This window comes from Manacus candei, unplaced genomic scaffold, assembly GCF_025592945.1.
Source record: "Manacus candei isolate 608988 ecotype Guabito, Panama unplaced genomic scaffold, ASM2559294v1 h1tg000046l, whole genome shotgun sequence".
Classification (NCBI taxonomy): domain Eukaryota; kingdom Metazoa; phylum Chordata; class Aves; order Passeriformes; family Pipridae; genus Manacus; species Manacus candei.
In genome coordinates this window covers 8,280,700-8,303,750 of record NW_026138094.1, presented here as the reverse complement: position 1 = coordinate 8,303,750, position 23,051 = coordinate 8,280,700, and the positions used below count along the sequence as shown (strand labels likewise).

At 40.2% G+C, this 23,051-nt stretch overlaps 1 protein-coding gene across 4 annotated transcripts in view; it reads left to right on the top strand.

Moving 5' to 3' along the window:
• ARNT2 (aryl hydrocarbon receptor nuclear translocator 2) overlaps positions 1–23,051 on the top strand; it is a 95,455-nt gene that overhangs the window by 24,303 nt on the left and 48,101 nt on the right. For 3 of the 4 annotated variants that reach the window (XM_051796951.1, XM_051796950.1, XM_051796952.1), the window contains exons 2-6: positions 860–971; positions 6,632–6,679; positions 9,761–9,805; positions 12,394–12,607; positions 14,035–14,248. In XM_051796951.1, coding sequence (XP_051652911.1) covers positions 860–971; positions 6,632–6,679; positions 9,761–9,805; positions 12,394–12,607; positions 14,035–14,248 — 633 coding nt within the window. The remainder of the gene's footprint in view (positions 1–859; positions 972–6,631; positions 6,680–9,760; positions 9,806–12,393; positions 12,608–14,034; positions 14,249–23,051) is intronic. The other variant, XM_051796953.1, reaches the window with a different exon arrangement.

Here is a 23,051-nt window from a genome sequence, read left to right as displayed (position 1 = left end):
AAGTTATAATTGCTCATATAGTTTATAAGAGTTACATAGAGGAAAAACATGCTTAATCCATGGGATAGAAGGGAAAGTTATAAATATGTTATATTCCACTTTTCTTTTTTGAAGTGTTATTAGTAGGTTTTATAAATACTTGCCATTAGTGGTATGAAAACCATTGCATAAGGTGAGCTCTTGCTGTTTCTCGGATCAAAGTTTAGAGGTTTGAAGAGCCCATTGACTTGTGGCTATACCTTGATATCAACCTGGATTTTGGGCTCGGTTCTGCTCTGCAGGACACCACACAGAAGTGCAGGAAACCTTCAAGCTCTGCTAAGTTCAGTCTGGTCCTCTAATACCTTCAGAACATAAATAATAAAAAACAGTGTCATCTGATAATTCATCTCTACTCTAAACTCTTGACCTCTCTGGCAAACTGAGAAGATTTTTTTTTTTTTATTTTTCTTGAGACCCTGGTACCACAATCCACAGCTTCATTTGTCTTGGGAATTCAGCTCTACATTTCTGCACAGGGCACTTTAACTGTTGCAGAAAGGTTGTTGACCTTTATCTGACAGCCCCTTGGAGACATAAAATGAGAACCATTAGGTCACTTGAAATACAGAGGTACCTACCTGTGATTGTCTCCCAGGCACTGGTAATGGCTATTGACACAACTGGGCTTCTTGTAAGGGAGCTGTAAATCTGCTGGGTTTTGGTAGGAGAGCTTTATTTTTCCTTTAGAAATAAAAAGGAAAACTTTCTCTGTTTATTTTGGAAAGGGCCTTTATCTAATGTTGCCACCATGGGTTTCTCCTTGAAGGTAATGGATTAAAGGATTTCCCCCACCTCTTCCCCTACCTCTGCTTTACAGAAATGGCATCAGATATTCCTGGCTCGGTGGCCTTGCCAGTGGCTCCAATGGCAAGTGGACAAGTGAGGATGGCAGGATCCATGCCTTCCAGAGGGGGAAAGCGTCGCTCTGGGTAAGCCATTTCTTTTTTTTTTTTTTTTTTTTTTTTAGGTCTGGAACTGGAAATTACTGGTATTGTAAAACTCAAAATGTACCTATATGTATGTGTACATTTAGTATGTAATGTTTTATGTATCTAAATTACATTATGACATTAGTCACTGATGTTTTGTTTTTCTCTTCAAAATATCTGCTCCTTCTGCAAGATCAAACGTGCTGCTGTGTGGCTTCTTGTTTTGCTTGTTTCAAAAGACTTCCAGGTTTGGCAAAGCATCCAGAAATGGAGCTTGGATCCTGTGACTGTCGTAGATGTAATGAATGCATATTGCCTACATCTGCTTAATCCCAAAATGATTTATCATGTGAATAAAAGCAGCAAGTTTGCACATGCAGACTTATCCAGCTTCACCTGAAGGTTGCACTTGGAGTCTCTTAAATGGAGGCCTGTTTAAAGATGTTTTCTTTATAGTTCCAGGTACAGAAATACCATGAACAGTCCCCCTTCACAAATTGTGGATTATGATATTCTGGGTCTCTCTGGAAGTGCAGCACAGTCTGCTGCTGGGAGAAGGGCCTGAAGCAAATTCAACCCTTACACAAGCGTGGGGGCTCTACTAAAGAAGAAGGAGAAACCAGGGAACTTCAGAGGTTGATGTGGTACAGGGATGGTTTTTCCACATCAGATTGCTCTGTGGCAACTCACAGTAATCCTCTGTGTTAGAAGAAAAGTGTAGCAAGAGCTTCAGAAGAGTAGAAAACTCTTCTCTAGTATTACAGTAAACCCCTCTTTTTATCAGTGGTTGATCACATATAATAATGGTCTTTAGGTGATGCTTTCTCAGAGATACCTGATCTGAGACTGCCTTCAAAAGAGATTGATTTGGTCCTGAATAAGACAATGGTAGGGCTTAACAGGGTTGATAGTGGGAGTAAAACCTTCAGTGAGGGGCACCTAAGGAGAAGACATTATTCCTTGTGAGGCTGCTCTAGGGATTGTTTGCCAAGACACATTGCCAGTTTTAGGTGTCTGCTCAAGTAACAGTGCTGGACTCTCAATCTTAGAGTGAATTAACAAGGGAGAAGGTGGTCTGTGCCTCCAAAGGGGAGCTAAGTTGGTGTGACATGAACACTCTGGCTGTTGTTCCGAGGCAGATTCCTTTGAACAGAACAATCTGGAGATCTGCTCACACTGAGTGTCCTTTCTTTGCTGAGCTAGCTGTATGAAACTGGTCTGAGAGACTTCTGAAATCTGTCTTTGACAGGCATCACATTTTTATTTTCAAGCTGCTGAATGAAAAAACCTTTTTAGACTTGCACTCAAAAGAGAAAACAAAGCATTAACATATTTTCATTGCTACCTAACATAGATAAGCTTTTGTGCTTTTGAGTTGCAGGATATTTGATCTCGTTTTTGATCATAAACCATGTCAACTGTGAGTACCAGTTTGCAATTTACTGTTGCCAAGGGTTGGTGCTGCTGACTGTGAAATATTCTGATTATATTAAGTACTGATTTGATATTAATTAAAATGCTTTAACTGTTGTGTTTTAAGTATTGTCATCTATTTGCAAGAAGGTGGAGTGAGGGGAGGGTGAGAGGATCATAAAATCAAATTATTTTAAATGTATTTAACATGCAAATTCAGTGAGTCAGTATAGATTTGCTTTTATACCCAGATGGTGGTATTTCATTTGTGCACCACAGCTCTGAACTAATAGCCCTTCTCCAACCCTGAGCTGAGGGTGCATTTTTTTTTTTTTATGCTCAGTGTGTGTGTATTCAGACCTTGAGGGAAAGAATGCCTGCTGTGTCGGATTCCTCCAAGCCTGTCTCTGAACAAAGTTGCAACTAACACTTGGTCCTTTCATTACTGTCCTGGCGATACATCTTTGTACACCTAAATCCTTGGGCATTTTAGAAATGAATGCTTTGTGTCAGACATAAAGGAATGGAGCTGGTGTACACAGCCAGCTTTCCCAGTTTTGGTTATCTCTGAAAATTGTTTCTTTTCTCATAATTGCTGAGGCAAGCTGGCAGAATAATTGCTGTATGGACTTGAATGTAGATTAGTTTAAACTCATTGGCTACCCAGAAGGTTTCTCTGACATGTAGGCATTTGGCTTCATTGACAGCTTGGAAAAATATTTTTCCTTTCTATAAATTACACCAACTGCTTTATGGAAAAGAGTGACAGCATAAGATAATGCATTGCAGTGGTCAATGACTACCTTAGACTAATGCACCCTCAGTTCTTTATTTAATGTGTTTTTAATTTAGGCTTTGCTGTGTTAGAGAATAAGGGGCTCTTTCACTTTCCTGGCTTGTCTGTACTTGGGCAGGGAGGGTTTGGAGTTTTTCTGATTATTTGGTTTCAGTTGCATTGGTTTTGTTCTGGTCTTTTCTTTGACCCAGAGCTATTAAGATCTGGGGAGGAAGAGACCTCAACCCACCATTGTACCCCCACAATATTTTACTGAACAAAAGGCTGTAGTACAGATCCCCATCTGCCTCTCAGCTGCATCTGCTCCTGACCATTCCTGCCTGTCCCCTTCCTACACTATATAATCATGGCAAGCATCTTTTGACATTTCCTGGGAATTTTACATAGTAATTTTGTTGTAGTCTTGAAATTCTCTCCCATCTCAATTTTTTAACCTGTGCAGGTCTACCTTGTTGTAGAGTTTTAGGGGGGTTTTGTCTGAAAATAATTGAGAATAATTAAATTTTTAACAATATTTTTATCACTGTATTTATGGTACCCACACATCTTTTAAGGAAAATACATTTTAGTAAGTACCTCATACATCAGACCTTTTCACGATTGATGTGAACAGTATGAAAGACGAAAACAAGATTTATGCTGTCTCTTCAAAACAAGAGAGCATAGTGCAGCTTTTTTTAAAGCCCCTTTTTAATGGGAATTTTAAATGAAGATAAAAGATAGTCTTTCTGAATCTTCTGAAATGATGTCATTTGTCTTCTGGGAGGCTGCTTCTACTGTTTTGCTAATGTGCAGTATATTCTATCTAAACAGAAGATCTTATCTGTCAGGGTATGAGGAGGTTGATGGAATATTATTTTTACGTGTTCTGCTGTGTTCTGCTAAAGGTTACAACTGATTCACTGTCTTCCCCTCTGCCTCACTGTAAAGCAGACACGGTGGATCAAGCAGGACATTGGAATCAATGACTTTGTACCTGAGTGGGTTTTTTTAATGTTTCAAAAGGGTTTTTTCATTTTACACAGGGAAATGTGAAATGTGTTTATTAACAAAGATGGGACAAAGATACATTTTGCTGTTGCATTTTTACAAGTATTGATAATTTTAATGAACTTTGTGTTCAATATCTGGATTTTTTTATAATATTGCATTTGGAATAAAGTCGAGGGGTTTGGGTAGTTTAACAGAGCAAAGGCATTATTTAAAGATTTAGAGTACAGACTGATAGTGCACCCTAAGCACTCAGGTTATGCCATAATGAGCCCACTGTCGATGTGGGAGTTGTTACCTATGGTATTAACCCATCTAAGGTGAGAAGCTGATATCCAACCATCTTGATAAGTAGTCCCCATTACTCCTTCAGAGGTGGGGACACAGCGTGGGCAGCAGGATCAAGCCTTTAAGTATCATCAACTTCTCTGTAATTCTCTGCATTGTATTCCAGAAATCATAAACTAGACTAAATGCAGTAGAGCTAATTTTTCATTTTGGGGGAAAATCCACTCAGCTGGAGTATTTGGCTGGAAGCTAAGAAAATCATAGAATCATATCTACCAAGGCATGAGATCTCAGTGTACTGGAGAGGAAGGAAAAGAGTTACAAAATTCATCTGTCCCATATTAAAGCAGTGTCTCATAAAATCCCTGAAGAAAGGCTTTTCCCCGTAGGTGCATATTTTTTCTGCAGCCCTTTCCCTCCTGGTTTGACACTGGAGGTTTCTCTCAGTTGTGTTTCAGTGAAGGATGTGCCGTATGTAATGCTTTTGTGAGAGGTTTCAGGTGGAGCCAGCCTAGTGCTGGTCTGATGTGCCCTCCACTTATGGACCAGCAGTTCTCCTGTAACTTTGACTTTCACATTTTCAGTGTGGGTAGAAACACTGCAATTAGAATAACTCAGAAGTTTGTTCTGGAATGTCACCTGCAGGCACATTATTATATGTGGGGAAGAAGCAGGTAGGTAAGAGGAGACCTTTGGCTAGGCAATAATATGTAAATGTTAAATTGCTGGGAGTATTGTCTGTGGTAAAAGGGGAATTCAGGCTGCTGGTGTCAACACTGAAGGCCACATTTGGGGTGACAGCAGCAGCTGGGTCCTGGCTTAGCTGCAGCCCCATGACATGAGTGAGGGCACTGGCCACTGGAGGTTGGTGGTGTTCTGCACAAGGCAGCTGAAAGGTCACAGACTTTGGGACCGGATTTGGTGGTAATTAGGCGAGCAAAGATGTAATTTATAATGAAAATGATGATTGCATCAAAGTTAAGCAAGTTAAATACACAGCTTTTCTTATGACTCTTTGGGGAAAATGGTTTTCCCTCTGCTTCCTTCAGAAATGAATAATCACTATAACCATCTGGAAAATATTATTGTGACTTTCCTAATATTGTGTCCAATTCCTGTGCTGATTTGCTGCCCTTGTCCCAGTTGTATGGAGGTTGCTGTGACTTGGACACATCTTTTATGGGCCAGTCTGTCTTGGTTATCAGAGTTAGGAAGCGAGGCAATACTGCTTAACTGGCACTTGTACTTCTCTATGCTGATGTAGTTCCAGAGAGTGTTTTTACATCATTGTTACCACACCCTAAACATAGAAATCTCAACTTGTAATTGGTAGGAATTCTTTTAATACTGAGATAAATGTCATTGTCACTTTGCAGGGATTTTGCCTTTAATAGGACTTATATGTGTTGTTAATATGAAGAGTGTTACATATGTAATCTGTAATTGTATGAAGTTTTATTACAATGAAATATTAGAAAGCCTAGAGTGTCAAAGAAATCTGACAAAGTTGTTTGCAAAACAGACCTATGATTTTCTATCTACACAAATTAAACTGACTAATCAAGATCTGTATATCATACTAATGTATTATCTTATTAAAATAAATACACTAATACAATAATTGTATGTGGTAATTTTATATCGGCTTGGTTCTTACTCTAAATTAGTGGCAGGGTCACCACCTTGTGATTGGCATATATATATTTGTCCATCTCTTTTTAAAGTATAAAAATGTATAAAATGCTTTGGAAATTATTCTATTGCTTAGCTTTGTAGTGGCTTAATATCAGTGGGAAGGAGACAATCACACTGCCTAACATAGGAAACTAATTTAGATGTCTGCTTTAGGAAGTTAATCTTCCCAGTCGTTCTGTGTGAGAAGTGAAGAAAGAGGTTCCTGCTGTTTGTGGCTCCTTGGAGAAGCCAAACTGGAGGGCTGGGATTTGGCCCAAGGAAGAGCTCATCTCTTCTGCTGACTTAAGAAGGAGGTCTGGGACATAAGTCAGCTAATGAGCTGCTTCTAGGTCTGGAGAATATGAGCAAGACTGGAATCTGCAGTCGTTAACATCTCTAGTCAAAACACAAAACAAACAAGTTTGAGAACCACTGGCTTGAATGTTCATGGCCCCATGCCTGTGTCTTGATTACTGATTTGGAAATCTTGCTTTCACAGAATGGACTTCGATGATGAAGATGGGGAGGGGCCCAGCAAATTTTCAAGGTGAGCATTTTCGAAGAGTCAGCCAAATCACTGACTTCTCTCAGTGAAGAAAGACAGCTGTCTCACTACTGATGTTTTAAAGTCAATATGAATATGGCTGAAGAACTTGCCAACAACTTGACCCAAATTCTAGTTACTGTTTTTATCAGCTTCCTCTGCAAATTAGGCATCTCAATAGAAATCTGCCTAATGTAGTTATTGGTTTATAAAGCTGACAGTGTGTGTGTCATAATTTCACTCTGCAGCTATGTCAAATGAAAAAAATTGTGATTTTTAGCTTATTATTTCAAATGCTGTAGATGTACTTTGGCTATTTGACATTGCTGAAGTTGTCTTTCTGCCACTGAAAATGGAATTTTATTTCTAATTTATTTCAGATGTTAACTGCTTATTAAGACAATTTGACAGATCTTAGAGGTGGATTGAGTTTTTTAAGATTAGTGAGCTTTACATAATGTACCATTAGGCGTAACTGAATAGTAAAAATTGACAAAATAAATGTTAATTAACGTGGAATATTCTAAGCTAGAAATAAACAGTAAAGCATCATTGTCATTTTCTCACTTTTCCTTTTCATTTCTGGTCACACTGTTTGCGTTTTTTCATCAGAAACCAAGCAGCTGCAGTGAGGGGTGTAGACACTTTGAGGCTTGTAGGTAACTGCTGATTATCCAAATTGTAATTGCAGCTCTCTAGCAGCAGCCATGTTGAAACACAGCTGTCACTGTAGGGTTTAACAGATCTTCCTAGTCAGTCTGAAAGATAAGTGTGCTGAAGATATGCTGTAACACTCTATCAGAATTTACTGGACAAGACCAGCAGTACTCCTGTTGAGCTGATGTCATTTACTGAAAGGCTGCTCCAGTCCTTGCTGTTAAAACTGGTGATCTGAGGGCTTAGTCCTAATATTTGCTAGAAGATACATGTTAAGGGAACAAGGTTTTTGATGAATAGGACCTGATTCATGCCCGCATAAGCATCAGGGTTTCTAGGCACACTGGTGCACATGTGTTGGTCTCTCTCCATTCTGGCTTCAGGTTTTCAAAGTTTGCTGGTGGGTTGAGCCAATAGTTCCATTAGTTTTATTGGAGAGGTATGCTGTGATGTGCTTAGACTCAGTTGATTTTAGATGTCAGATCAAAATCTGGTATTTAAATCTGAAATGCTGTACAGACCTCAGATTATCTGTTTTTAGGGAGTACAGAAAAACAGTGCAGGGACAACCCACAGCTATGTTCAGACATCCTCTTCTAGCTGTGCTCTCTCTCTCTCTTTATGACTTTTCCCTTCTCCAGGGTGCTCACATGACTGATTCCTAGCTTATCTCAGTCAAAACTATTTGGTTAGCAAAGAACTGCTGTTTAAATGTTTCAGCTAACCCAGCTGGCTTTGACTGAAGTGCCTGAAGGAGCATGTGTGCAGAAAGGTCAGCTGGGAGACTGGAAATAAAAAAGCAGTAGTTGGAGGCAATAACATCTTCAGCCCAGTTAGGCAGAGAAGGATGAGTAGAAAAGCCCCAGGCTTGTGGGAGCTACAGGAGTAGTGGTGTAGTGCAGTACTCCACGTGAGTTGACACACTTTGCTTCTCGGGGACTGCCAGGTCAGCTCAGGTATCTCTGCATGGCATCTCATCCTCACACGGAGCCGTCTGCATGTGCTTCCCAATGGTGGCATGTGGCCATTCCTCATGGAATCTGTCTTTTTGTTGGAAATTTTTAGTCTCGGTCTGTTCTCTGGGCACAGTCAAGGGGAATAAAGTGGCATTTTCACTTGAATGTTTTGAGGGTGCTGGTGTTAAACGCAACATAAAGACAGCTCAAGTCTTGCTTAAGCTTTGTCTTCAGTGTTTGAGTCTTAATGAGGAAGGAAAATATGAAACTTCATTAGGAACTTAGTTTTAGTTCAAGAAAAAAAAAGTTCATTATTAGTTTTTTAGAAGAGAAAAACATGCTTATTTAGTCTGTATTACTTTGTTAGCTAATACATGGGACCTTCATATGCTGTCTGTTGTAATAAATTACATCATTTTGGAAAGGTGTAATTCTAATAAAAAATCTCACTTAAATATTCTTGAGCAGTAGTACCCTTACTTTTAGAAAAGACATTACCTTATTTTTGTATTTTCCAAAACTTACATTTTCTGTTTTGGAACAAGCAGTTTGGTTTCTCCAAAAGTAAGAGCTTTTTCAAACAGATGTCTTTTTGTAACTGTGCTAGCAAAATCTAATTTCAAATAATTGGAATGTTTTTTAGGAAAGGGAAAGAGGAGCAGCATGTAATTTTTTGCTGAAATGTCACACTGCTGCCTGTCTTTGGGACAATGGTTCAGAAACAGTGAAGCTTTGGTCTCCCAGGGCAAAAGTCCCATTGGTTTGGATTTCCTCCATAAAAGTGCTGCCAATACACTGCACATACCTGGCTGGGCATCCAACTTCTGTTGATTTGTGTAGGAACAAAGTACCTGTTTACTTCTAGGGATTTAAGCCAGTTTAAATTTCACTTCTATTTACCGAGCAGTTTCACCTGCCTGCCTGACTTTTGCTGGTCTCCACAACAGCCAGTACAGTGTCTGTACCTCCAAAACTTTTTTCTGAAGGCGTCCTTACATAACACATCGCACTTCAGCCGAGTCTCTGCCCTCCCATGTTATCTGTAGACCATCAGTGCCCTCTGCTGAATGGAGTGAGCTGTGGTTGCAAGCTGGAACAGAGACAGCTCGTTCACTTCCAGCACAGCAATGAATATTTCATGGGCTGCTGTCGATAAAAGCTCACTGGTGTTTTCTGTAATGGTGCTGGTTGTCGAGTTTCCCAAGCAATCAGTGTATGTCAAAGTGTTTGCTTAAATCCACTGAAACATGTCTTCTACTTTTTTAAATATACAAGTGAAACTTTTTAATCGGCATGGCTTGGAAGTATCATCAGGCTCTGTGTTTTCTTTGCTGTGTCATTCTCATTCCCTTGTTTTTCTTGCTGTTATTTGTAATAGTTTGCAGTTGTGCACCTCTTTGCTTTCTACTGTGTGTTGACTATAATGCAACGTGTGACCCTTGTTGACTGACGTACTATCTCTTGTTTCTAGGTATGATGGTGATCAAATCTCTGGTGATAAGGAAAAGTTTGCAAGGTAGGCGTGTCCTGTAGAGCTTTTCTGCTGAGAGAAAAGAGGGGGATGTTCGTGTCCAAAAATGTCAGTACGTGTGCCTTAGCTTAGAGAGCTGGTTATTTTGTTTTAGGTGGGACGATGATCAAAGGACTGCTGACACAGGTAGGAAAAAGGGAAGTCAAATATGGTTTGCCCCCATTTTTGCTTTATATGATGCCATTCTGACTTATCAAAAGTCAGAATGGATGGCGGATCCAAAAGTGCTTGAAATCAGAAATACAAACCCTAAGTGGTTTTGAATCAGCTCCCCGGTATCCCAGAATTTAACGTCCTTCCAGAATTTCCATATAAAAACAAGGGTAGAAATGACAGAATTAGGACATCATTCTGTATACATGTTTATGAATGCCAGGGTTCCTAGGACACAGACTTTCAGAAGAGGACCACAGCTCCTCTTTTTCTTTTAAGGATTTAAATTTTAACAAGTTTCAGGAAAGTGTCAGGGTTTTTGTTTGCTTGAACATTTTCACGGCCAGTAGATTAACATACTATTACTTTTAGCTTTTATGATCATAAATGAAATGGACTGTTGGGATATTCTTTTCTTCTCATGAAGTTTTGCAGTCTCTTTGTTTACTCTGTATAATGGTTGTTTTTATAGTTCAGGAGTATTAAAATACTTTAGTGGCAAGACAATGTCATATGTATTTATAAATGTAAAATGTGTGTTGAATATGTCCGTTCTTTGTCTCTCTTTCTTGATCACTGCTTCTGTGAAAATGCTGAACTTAGAGCAAGCTTTCATCATGTAAAAATGCTTTTTTTTCTTCCCCTTGTCCACATTTACCTGCATGTATAAGCTGACGTACACAGGTGTGCTGTATGTACGTGTACACTGTCACACAAGCTGCTCTGCTCATGTGTGTGTACATGATCCAACTTCCACATCTGTGCAGACCCACACAAAGGCTGTTTATCAGCCAGGTGAAATGAAAGGTTCACAATTACAGTGTAATAGATAGTGACCTCAGGCAAGGCTTGGCTGTGATTTACTGAGCAGCCATGGGCTGTCATTGCAGGCACCCACAGCTGGGTTTCCTGAGTATCAGACAGTAAGCACAGGCATCAGTAGGAGTGATAACTCTGCATGTAGCCCCAGCAAGGGGTATTTCTGGAGACAGTACCTCATGCATGTAACACCTGTATGCAGGAACAGGATACACATTGTAAAGCAGGCCAAGCCCATGCATTCCTCTGTTTCAGAAAGCAGCATGCAACAACTCATATTATTTCTTGCATTTTAAGAAAAGGCTTCATTCTTCAAAGAAGCCAAAAAGTGTGCCAAGCCTGTCTTCTCCTTTCATGATCAGTCTTCATAGCAGTCAGCTCTAAAGAACGTTCCAGTTTCTTTTAATGTTGTGTTATCACATCAGTCAGTGCTGGTGGACTCTCCAAGCGATCACCTCTCACGTCTTGTTGGATCAGCCAGCGATCCCACAAGAATATGCCATGCTCAGCTCATTGAAATGAGTGGAAGATGCTGCTTTGACAACTGAAGCATCATCTACCTGTTGTGTACTTGTATTTAGCTGCCACCTGACAGGTACAGTATAAGAAGAATAAGTGCAAGGCACTGAAGCATTCTAGGTCCACTTGGACCATTTCAGATATATTGGTGTGATTCCTTAATAGTGATCAAACTATGGTGATTTCCAGAAGGGGAAAACTGAACTCCCAGGTCTTTGTTTCTGAAAGATTTTGGTGGCTGTCCATTTTGAGAATTCTCAAATTTGACTCACCACCTCAGTCATATGTTTCCTCTAAAGGATGAGAACATTGGAGCTCAGCCCAATCTGGGCAGCATCAAGTACTGTCATTGTTATTTCCCTGCTGTGCTAGATTGTTTTTGAGCATAAATTCCAGTCTATGTCTGACAAGCCAGATGTTTACTTGCTGTCTTTCATGCTCATTTTATTTATTTATTGGGATTTTTTTTTTGTGTGTACTGTTATACCATATATAGTCCCAGTGCTGCAGTCTGATCCTGCAGTCATGTAGTTACTCCCTGCAGGGATGTGGGATGTTCCAAAGAGTATTTCAGGACTGGAGATCTGTGTATCATTGAATGGGGGTTTTTCTGTAAGTCAGCACTGACGCTGCTGACCTGATCCAGCTATTAGTGAGAGGTTTCCTCTAAAAGACACCTTTTATAAGCAAATCCAACATCTTGAGCAAGGACTGGAAGCTGAGGGATGCATCTCAGCAAATTTGGGAGTTTGGCTGATGTCAGTTCCTCGTATCTTTCTACTTCATTTTTGTCCTTAAGCCAAAGGAGATTAAGCTGGTTAAGAGATTAAGGTCACAAGCCGATAATTAGGAATATGGGTTCTTTTCACAGCTATGAACAAATCATATTTGTCTGTCTGTGGCCTGGATTTTCTGCCTGTAAACTGGGGGGATAATAGAGGTTTGCTTTGTAAAGGACTTTGCTCTCCTGGGGTGCAATCAGCAAAAGACGTGCAAAGTATGGTGATTAGTTACCTCCAATTTGAATTCTTACACTGCTCATGTCTCTTTTCTGTTGGTTTGGTGTTTCTTTAAATGTTCAGGGAGAATCATAGTGAAATCGAGAGGCGCAGGAGAAATAAGATGACCCAGTACATCACCGAGCTGTCTGATATGGTGCCCACCTGTAGCGCCTTGGCTCGGAAGCCCGACAAGCTGACGATCCTTCGGATGGCTGTTTCACACATGAAATCAATGAGGGGCACTGGAAACAAATCTACTGATGGAGCTTACAAGCCTTCATTTCTTACAGAACAGGTAGAATTTCAACAAATGTCTGTCTTCTCTGGTGTGAATACAGTCAGTTTTTTGTGAGTGTTTGGACTTGATCTTAACTCTATGACAGATCTTCCTCTTTGAAGAAGCAAATTGGGGTTCTTACTGTGAGGTCTGTCTGAAAAACAAGGCGCTTGCTGCCTCTCAGAAAGGAATTTTCACCGCCAGGTCTGAGTTCTTCCCATCCTAACAAAGATTCTCTAAAATAATTAAAAAATGAGTCTGGAAAGACCTGTCTGTCCCTCTGGGGGTTAGAGGAAGGTTAAAAACATTGTTTAGTCTTAACAGTGAAATTCCCAGCAGCTGAACTGGGCAGAGATGAATCCCATCTGTACTGGCCAAGGTACTTCCTTGGTTACATTTTTGATGGAAAAAGGGAGATGCACCCAGTGCTTGAAGGAAAACTGTGTTTAACTGAGTGCATTTGAAATTCCTGCCACCTCCATTGTTTTTGAAGTCCTATGGGTGTAATGTGCATTTTTGTGGGCTGAAACGATTTAAGCACTTACACATGTAAGTTATGGCCAGAGGCAATGCTGCTTTCTATTAGAGAGACAGCAGCTGCTGCTGACCTCTCAGTGTTCATGTCTCTAGTTATTGTGGCTTTCCTGAAGTGTGTTTCTGGAGGGACTGTGCCTCCAGGTGGGTTCAGGGCTCTGGGTGCTGCATCTCTGGTGGATGTCTCAGGACAGAATCACCCAGGATGGATGAGCAAGGGACCATGTAAAGAAAAGGACAAAGACAGGGTTGCTTCAGACCCTTTGGATCTCTGAGGCTTAATATGCACAGACTGGAAAATGAAAGCAAGAAGTGATACAACCTTCTTGTATTGTGGCTCAGGCCCCCTAATGGAAGGGGAGGCTGGGGGTTCCTTCTTTGTTCCCATTGCACTCTCTTTCTTTTATCCAGTGACTGTTTAATTTACAAATGGAGCCCATCCTGAGAAGGGCCAGGGGAAACCAATCTAGAAAGTCTTGTTGGTTTCTTTCCAATTAAATTATTCAGGACATTTAATTAAGGAATGAATTTGCTATATGAGTTAGAGCTGTTCATTTCTTCTGTTTTTACTCTGAAATATCTTTTTTTTTTTTTTAATATGTGTATAATGTTAGATGCCTATCATGCAATATGCAGTGAGTATTAGTTGCTTGTTTTTCCCAAAGTACACCAGATGATCACCAGATGAAAGGCAATAAAGGAAAACAAAGTGTTGTTTGTTACTAAGATTGGCAGTTTATGCCTTGCTACAAGTTTGGTTGTGTTTTTACATCAGCACTACAGTGCAAATTTCAGTCTAGGTTTTGATCAACTAATAAGATCACAAGAAAACAATGTTCTTTGACAGGGACAGATGTTTTATTTAATTCCCTTTTCATGTTGGCATTCTAATCAAATCCTTTCTTTGGAAGGAACTGAAACATCTTATCCTGGAGGCTGCAGACGGGTTCCTGTTTGTAGTTGCAGCTGAGACGGGGAGAGTGATCTACGTATCAGATTCTGTGACTCCTGTGCTGAACCAGCCTCAGTCTGAGTGGTTTGGCAGCACTTTGTATGAGCAGGTTCACCCAGACGACGTGGAAAAGCTGCGAGAGCAACTGTGTACATCCGAAAACTCAATGACAGGTCAGACACGTCTGATGTATGGTTCTGTGTCTTATGGATCCCTGCAGAGTTTTTCCTGACGTTCAGAATGCCTGGTTTAAAAATCTGGTAAAAATGAAATTCAGCAAGATTAAGCTGTTTTCTTGCAGGTAGTGCAGTAATATAAGTCTTCTTTTGCGTGACTGCATTTTGCTCCCTATTTGTTTGACTTCAGTCAAACCACCTTCACATAACTCTGCGTTCAGACTTCTGGTTTGGAATCTGGATTGTTCTCAGGCTTGGTCTGGAAATCTAGGTTGTTTTCATTCTATCCTCAATGAACTTGTGACTTCTTTACAAATACATGTTTCTTTAGGGCAGTGTTTGATTAGAAATTGAAAATCATACTTCAGACTTTTCCATTTTTGTAAAAGTTTCTTGTGGTTTGCTAACTGGAATCCTGGGGAAAAAATCCAACGTTTGGCAACTGAAAATGTAATGGATTTTAAATGGGAGGCTTGCTCCTATAGCAGTGGAGTAAGTTACCTGTAAGTTGATTACCTATCATGTTGCACATAAAACTAAACCATATTCATATATCCACTATAACTCTGGCTTTTACATCATGCTCAAAGCTGCCAATAGGAAACTACCTCATTTTGAATAGGATATGTGTATGTTATAGCTATGAGAATTAGCTAAATCCTGGTTTAACTCAAACTTGGAAAGGAGGGAACCCATCTTCTCTTTTTATTATCCACATATTATGTTTATAGCTAAAGGAAAAAATCTAGGGGATAATATTAACAAAATCCTGATCCATGCAAAAGTCACATATTTTCTCTTTGCTTTAGTAGTTAAGAATTCTGACCTGGTTTGCTGGAAGTTTTGTTGTGTTTCATAACTCAAAGAACAGTGATCCACTTCTGAGTGAACCTGCACACTGTTTACAGCTTCCATGTCAAAACAGTGCCAAATTCATGATTTCCTGTGGTTTGAATGTGATGTGGTTTTGGCAGAACTTTCATGTATTCACATTGTAAGCTCAAAGCAAAATTCTGCGGTGAAAATCCAGATGGATCAAAACCAAGTGAACAGTTAGGAAAACCTGTGCAGGGCAAAACAGCAGAGTTTCATACCACGAGACTTGCAAAGGAGCACAACCTCTGTTTTTATTCTGTAGCCTGTAATACATCTTAGTGTACGTACCATCTTCCTCCAAGAAGCCTCAGTGAAGTCATGTTTTGACTTCCAGAGGTGCTGAGTTATGGGACTTAACCTGCTCAAACTAGAGGAGGACTAGACAGATGCAGAGCACTTCTGAAAACCCAACTCTGTATTTTTCCAGCCTTAGCTATGTACTTTTCTTTTACACTAAATTCATCTGTAGCCAGTGGAAAGAAATCAATAGTATTTATAGAGCTAAATCTTTTCCCTGCCTGAGTCTTTTGGAGTTGTCAGATTGACACAGGAGACCTATAAATCTGGTGTACACGGACAGCTGAACATTTTCCCAGTGTGAGGAAAGCTGGGTTGCCTGTTTAACTTTTTGAGTAGTTTTGTTTTAAAGATATGACTGGTGAAGTACACCAGCTATACTAGTAGTTCTGTCAGTCTGTGGAGCATATAGATAAACAGAAAGCTCTAGATTTATTATATTAAACTTGTATTTCCTTGATTCCATAAGGTACCATTAAGTAAGAGAAGCAGTCTTCTGTAAGGGCTGTCAGTCCAGCCTCTGTTTATAAACAGCATGCAGCAGGACTTCAGCATTTTACTCTTGCTCCTTTGAGATACCTTTCTGGGAGAAAGGTGATTCCAGAGTGCATTCAGCCAGTTGCACTTTTCTTCCTGTAACACAGATCATACTGAGAGTAGCTGCTTTGTAACAGTACTAACTGAAGCATTGTGGTGACCTGAAATAATCTGTGCCTTAGAGACATTTTAAAAGAAGTCAAGTAGGCAAATGCACTTCTGTAAGTCAGTGTTTATTAAACCATTTAGGCAGCCCCCAAGTTTCCCTGGGCTTTTAAAAGTCATGTTTCATGCAGAACAAAGGGCAATGGAGAATTTGAAAGAGATAGAAACCACTAACCAGTCCGCTGCATTTGACGTTTTTCCTGCTCAAAGTGAAATTCACTTCAGGCAGCAGGAAAATCCTCATCTTTTAGTGACCTCTGGCTGTGGAGGACAGGATCTGCTTAGGGAAAAGGTTTTCAAATGAAAGTGTAACAATATGTTATTATTTTTAATTTTGCTCTCTTCCTCATCTTCTCAGGGTCCATTTTCTCAGCTCTATAACCTTCTCCTTCAACCCTTGATCTGGGGAAGCAGTGACAGCATCTTGACAAAGGAGAAACTTCACTTGCCTTGCAGCAGATTGGAACGGTGTCCTTTGGTTATATTTGTCTTGTCAAGTGCTGATCATTAGTGCTGTATTGCTGGGATTTTCCCAGCACCTCTTAGCAATTCTTCTACCCAGAGAAGCCACTGCAGACCCTGAGAACTTGGGAGGCTGCCACTGCCAAAGGGGAGTGACAGAGAGCCTGTGGAGAAAGGAGGCTCCTGCTCACATTTCTGCCCCCAGGAGTAAGACTGGGACTGGGGCTGTGCTCACATGAGCATTTCTTTGGCAGTCACACAGCTTATGCAATCCTCACCTCATCTCACCCTCTCCCTTGGCATTTATGTGGTACTACAATGAGTCACATCAAGGGCCCAGCTAAAAGCTAAACTAAGCTAAAAACCCTTGGTTTTGGTAGAGACAACTCTCTGGCCCACCTTATCACGGGGGTTCTTGAACTCTGAAGAGTGCTAACACCAAGGAGAAGTGGGAAGTGAATAGTTAAGGATAAGGAGAAGACAGGACTTCAGGAGCTGTAAAAATTTATGTCAGAATGAAGTGGCTGTTTAACTATGGCCTCAACCACATAGTGTGTTTGGGGAGTTAATTGCTTGCTCTTTTTTAAACTCTTAGGATTATGGGGAAGGATGCATAGTTTCTATTTCATTTTGTGCCCTTGGAGATTTTATTCCCTGGAAATGGAACAATTGACTGCTTGTTTGTTGTATGTTAATTGCTAACACATTGTAGCAACAGGAAAGCTGAACTGTGAAGTGTGTGCAAGGTTTGAAATGCTCTAGAAAAGAGAGCAGCTGAGGCTTGATGATAGCAACAAATAGTACTCTCAAAAAGTCTTTACATGTATCATGTGCCTGATTAATCAGAATGGGGCAGATATGCAAAGTGATAATTCATTTTTCCTCTTTGTTCTTGGAAATACGCAGATGGCAAAACAAATGACTTCAAATATGGATGAAGATCAGATCCCACAGGAGGATCCGTTAGCAAAGACCTCTTTGCCCTTAGGATGCACTGATGGAACTTGGTGGATGTTGGGTTCAGATGCAGGCTCAGTCCTGGTGCAAGTGAGAGCCTCTAAACAGACACCAAATCTCTAGTGGTGCAGAGAACAGACAGAACTTAGATTGAAGTGCAGAGAAAAACATTTTTGAAGAATTCCTCTGCTACATTTACTTGTAAAAAAATGTCCGAGCAAGTACTGTAGTAGACTATCCTGTTAAAATACAGTGTTCCAGAGCTCTTTGCAAGACTGATTTCTACGAATCTGGTTCTCCATAAGCAGGTAATGAAAGAGTAGAGTGATGAATATAGACATCTTTGTATGGTTGCCTGGAAATACTCCCAAGTGATTCCATGATATGTCTGAGATGTGCTTGTCAAGGCTGTGAGATCCCTGTTCTTGCACCCAGCATCTCCAGTGGTGCAAATGGAAAACACCCAAGTTTGTTGCCTTCAGCTCTGAGGTTATCTTCAATTCTGAGCTCCAGGTAGGACAGCATGTAGAAATTGAGCTATAACATCTGCCTTCAGCCTCACTCTCTATGCTAGGGCAAGGCAGGGAGCAGCATATGCGTGGCACAAAGCCTCCTCAGGACATTTGGGTTCAGAAGGTGTCCTTGCAAACTGCTTCAGCTGAACAGGTGCTGCAAGTGTGGACCCATGACTGCAAGAAAATTATTAGAACCAGAACTTTTACAGCTTTCATTTTCAACTGATTTAAAGATGACTAAGTCACTTCACTTGCTAGCTGAAAAAGATTAATTGAGGTTACTTCTGGACAGAACTTGTTTGCCAAGTTTAGTCTTGGCATGATCTTTTATTACCATATGTTATAAGTGCAAAAAAGTAGAACTTTATGACGGAAATGGTGACTGACCACAGAAAAAACTGAGCTGATAGGTACCTTTTGAGAAGAAAAGAGCATTTTGTGGCAATTTGCTGTGGTTTGTGTATGTTATGGAAACATCACTCCATGTTATACAAACAGAGATTTGGATTGGGGAACCTGTCTTGCAGAACCTTCAAATAATGTGTTGTCTTGCAGTGATGATTTCACCACATGCAGTTTTCTGTCCAACTGCAAAGCTCTGTTACCAAGCAGTTTGTAGACACAGACACAAAATGCAGATGTTGTAGATAGAGTCAAATTGTGTGTAAAAATGAGAAAAATGGTGTTCAACTTGAAAGAGAGCAGTGCCAGAGACCAGTAGCTCACCAGTGGAGAAGCAAAGTAAAACTTTCCACAGCACTGAACAGATGGGAAGTGCTCAACAAATGGTAGATAACCATGTGAAAGAAAAGATTAGGGATAACTTCTCTCTACAACAGATAATCTTCCTGAAAATCAGCACATGATTTTTATACTGTGAGCTGCCTTATACTCCCATGTCAGTTTTCCAACTCTGATTTCTGCATGATCTTTCTTAGAAGAGAGGGGGTGGTTCTCATACAGACAGCCAACCAAGTGAATGCAAATGTGATTTGAACTCTGACTTTCCATGAATTATTTAGAACTCTAACTGATACAGAGAAGAGCTGGATGAGACTCCTATTTGGCTTCTCATGTAAAATTCTCAAAAGAAATTCAAAGACCGACTTGAGGCATGACCAGAAACTCAGCCCTGGCAAATATAATTCTGTCATGCCTTAAATGTCATCATCAGTAACAGTAAAACTCACGTCTAATGGAAAAGTAATATATTATCAAAACAATTAATGAGGTGACTTCTGCACTGTATTAGCAAGCCACATTATTAACTTCTCCACATCCACTTAAAAGTTGGATCAGCCTATTTATTAAAAAAAAATGGTTAAAAAGTCTATTCTATTGTAGGCTTTTGTGCCAAAAATTTTATACCAATAATATATTGTCAGAAGCTCTGTCTTCCCCGTGTCTTTTGTAGACATGAAGATACTTGTCAAAGATTGATGCTTTTCTACCCAGGGCTCTTAACACTCCTTGAAAAAAAAATGGAAAAAAAAAAAACAAACCCTGTTTTCAGAGAAGTGTGTCCTTGCTGAGACAGTCAATGAAACAAGGAGCTGTCATAAAGCTCCTTTGGGACTTTGTTCTCTAGCCTTTGGTTCTGAAGAGCATATTTATCAGAGGTTCATGCATCAGAAAGGTACTCTACGTGTAAAGGGCGGTTTCAACTGACAGCACTTGATTTCTTTATTATTTTTTTTACTTCTGTCTGTGAGCTCTTTTAAGTACATGAACCCTGAAGAACCATCTGTCTCTGAAATGTGCCCAGCCCAGCAGCTTAGGAAGTAAGAGAACAGAGAATTAAAAGCAGATCTCAGTATTTTCGATTTTAACATCTTAGCACAGGATAACTGACCCACTATGATAGTTGCCTTCTGGGCAGGTAGGGAATGAGTTGTATAATATTTTGTTTATAGAGAGATTAATAGCTACTTGTGCTTTATATCCCAGGATAAAACAATTGGTTCCTCATCAGCTCTTTTCACGGAATGTCCATGAAGCACCACAGCCTGTAGGATGAAGATGAGCAGACATCCAGTAAACAACATGGAGCAAAGCTGATGGGATGGGGAGGAGAGAAATTTTCCATAGACATTATATGAGATGTCTTGAATTCTTTTATGTCTCTGCAGAACTGTCTGAGACTTGACTCAATATTTTATGGGATTTTCCACCTACCCACACACACACATACCCACATGGCCCCCACTTTATTCCTTAGGAGAGTGGAGGCTGGAGACAGCTGTGCCAGGATTATTACACCTGCAGTGGAAGGGAATAGAGATTTTGGAAAACAGAAGCTTCAACACTGTAGTTGCCCTGAAAAAAGAGGGAACAATTCCTGAAACATATTGCCGTGTATAGAATATATATGAGTGATTGTGAACAGAATATTTCAAGTTTCATTCTGGTTTTACTGTAGAAAAAAACAGTTTTGGCAAGGCATCTTTTAAGTGTGAAATCTTGGAAGAGATTTGGCTTGTTGTTGACAGCTACCAAATCATCATGTGATACCTGTTTTTCAGTAAAGTTATGTGGTCCCACTGGCATTGCGGAGAGTGAAGAGGATGTTCCAGAGGTGAGACTTTCCACACACCAGCCCATTGCTGTCCTGTTGTTCCAAAGCAAAAAATCTACCCACATTTTTGTGGACTGTTTTTTCCCATAGCAGGAAAGTCACAGTGCCAGCCACGTGGCCTTTGAACTTGGGCAGTGCCAAGCATAGGAGTTCATGGATTTTCAGCTTTAGTCTGTTCGTCTGACAGGTTTCTTAAATGTAGAATGGAGGAAATGAATGTTCTGCTTCCTCAATCCCCATTCTGTTTGCACGGAAATGCATTAGTGCAGTAAGTACTTAGGAGCAGAAACAGGGAATCTGTGACTGTACAGCATCTAAAGAGTGCCATTCCTGCCCTGTCACACACTAGACAATAACACAGAAATAAGAAAAACCCAGTCTGCTCTCAAAAAATCAGTACTTTCAAATGGTCATATTTTAAATGTATGGTACATTTAATCTCTCAAACATTCCAAGAGAATTTTGTTTTCCTTTGGTCTCTAGGACTGTTTCTGGAGGGAAAAAAAATCCCTAATGTTGGGAGAAGCCAACTATGTATAAAACAGTTCAAAAACCAACTCCTACACAAACACAGTGACCCAGTGGTATCCCTGCTGCTGACACATTCCATTTGGGTGGAAAGTGCTGGAAGGAAAACCAGTGATAATAAGTTGCATTTTTTTTAAATTACTTTGGTAATTATAATGGTGGTTTAAAGAGGTCAGTACATGCTTTTACCAAAATAAGGAAGCAGTTTTAGCCTTGTACTCTGAGGCAAACTTATTACACCTGATTAGCGTTAGGGAATGCTTTTAGGGTGAATTTTCAGGTGTTTGGACATGCATGTGCAAGTGGGTTTTGCGGTCACTATTTCTTTCAGTCTTCAGTTTCTCACTTGGAAACTGCCACGTACTTTGGTCTGTTGTCACAGATGTTGGACTGGATCATTTTCAGCTGCTGGGTTTCAAGGGTGGTGGGTACTTTTTTAATGTTCAATATTTATTCAACCTGCTCTGTTTAGTTAAACACGATGAGATATGTGAAGTTGATGATGGTTTTTTTTTTACCCCTTTTGAAAAATACCAGTGTTTTACAAATACTTGACCAACTTCTTTGGTTAACACATCGCCAACAAAGCAGTCCAAATATGCATCTTGGAACGTTTTGGCACTGGCCTTGCTTGCAACCTTCTGTAAATCTCAGGTGTTTCTGTTCTTTGATGGCAGCTCCACAGATGCTGGGAGGGTGCAGTATTAGCCTTAACATCTGCCCTGTGGAGCAGGAACTTTTCCTTTAGCCTCATTTGAATGTTGTGTTGTCTCAATGCAGTTAATATGATACACTAAAATATTTTATTATTACGTGATGAGTTGTAGTAACAGCCTGGGGAGGCACAGGGAGGAGGAGTGCCTCATGTGTGTGGTAGTGTTCCACCCACTTGCTTCAAAAGGGGAATAAATGTTTTACCCCATGCTGCTGTCATCTCTCTGTCCTTACCTGAGGCTCAACTGTTTCATAATACTGAGAGAGCAGAGGCAGGAATTCCACAGTCTTTGATCCTTCCCTGGCCTTCCACCAGCCTGTTGAGACTCACTTGCTCCTCACTGGTACCCTGCACAGAGCTGCAGGGAGGGAAAAGCCTCCTGTGTGGCAGTGCATAACCGGAGTGGGAATGTGGCCCACTGGCAATTTTCTGTGGTTTGATGCGTTTTGTTGTAGCCCCTTAAATCTGAACTTATGTCATCAAACATTCTTCTTTGTATTTTCATAGCGTGGAGACTTTTGCATGTGTTTTTTAAGTGTCTCGAGTCTTCAGAAAGAGAGTTAAAACTTACAGTGATGTTTTGCCTCACAAACCTTATTTTAATTGAGCTAAAGAAGTAGCCTATAAAAACAGCCAGACAACATCCTCGGGCCTTTTTCTCCTTTCTCTCTTTCCCTCTCATGTGTTTCAATTTCATTCTGTCCGCAGCAAAACATGTTACAAAGTCATCTTGTGGTCAGTATTTATTTCCTCTAATGGACTATTCCGTGGTGTGTCACCACAGCCAGATTTCAGAACCAGGCAATACTAGTGTTTACTAATAAGCATAAATCCCAGTTATTTGAGTTTGATAATGAAGTACAAATAATACGGAAGGCCAGGAGCTGAAGCTTTTTTGGCAGAAGGGTTTTTCAGTAAAGCTTCTTGCTGAGCATTCAAGTGAAACAAATAGGTTAATTTAAAAGCTACTTACAACCTTTATATATTGATTTATTATGCAGCTGTGAATGGCAAAAGAATCAATTACGTATTTCAGTGTTATTTTGGATAGCTGTCCTGTCCTGGGAGTATCTGCTGATGGTGCTTTGGAGTTTCTGGGGTTTTACATCCTTTTTCTAGTTACAGAAAGTCTGACTGTCTTTTGAGGAGCCATTTGTATCTTGGATCACAGGC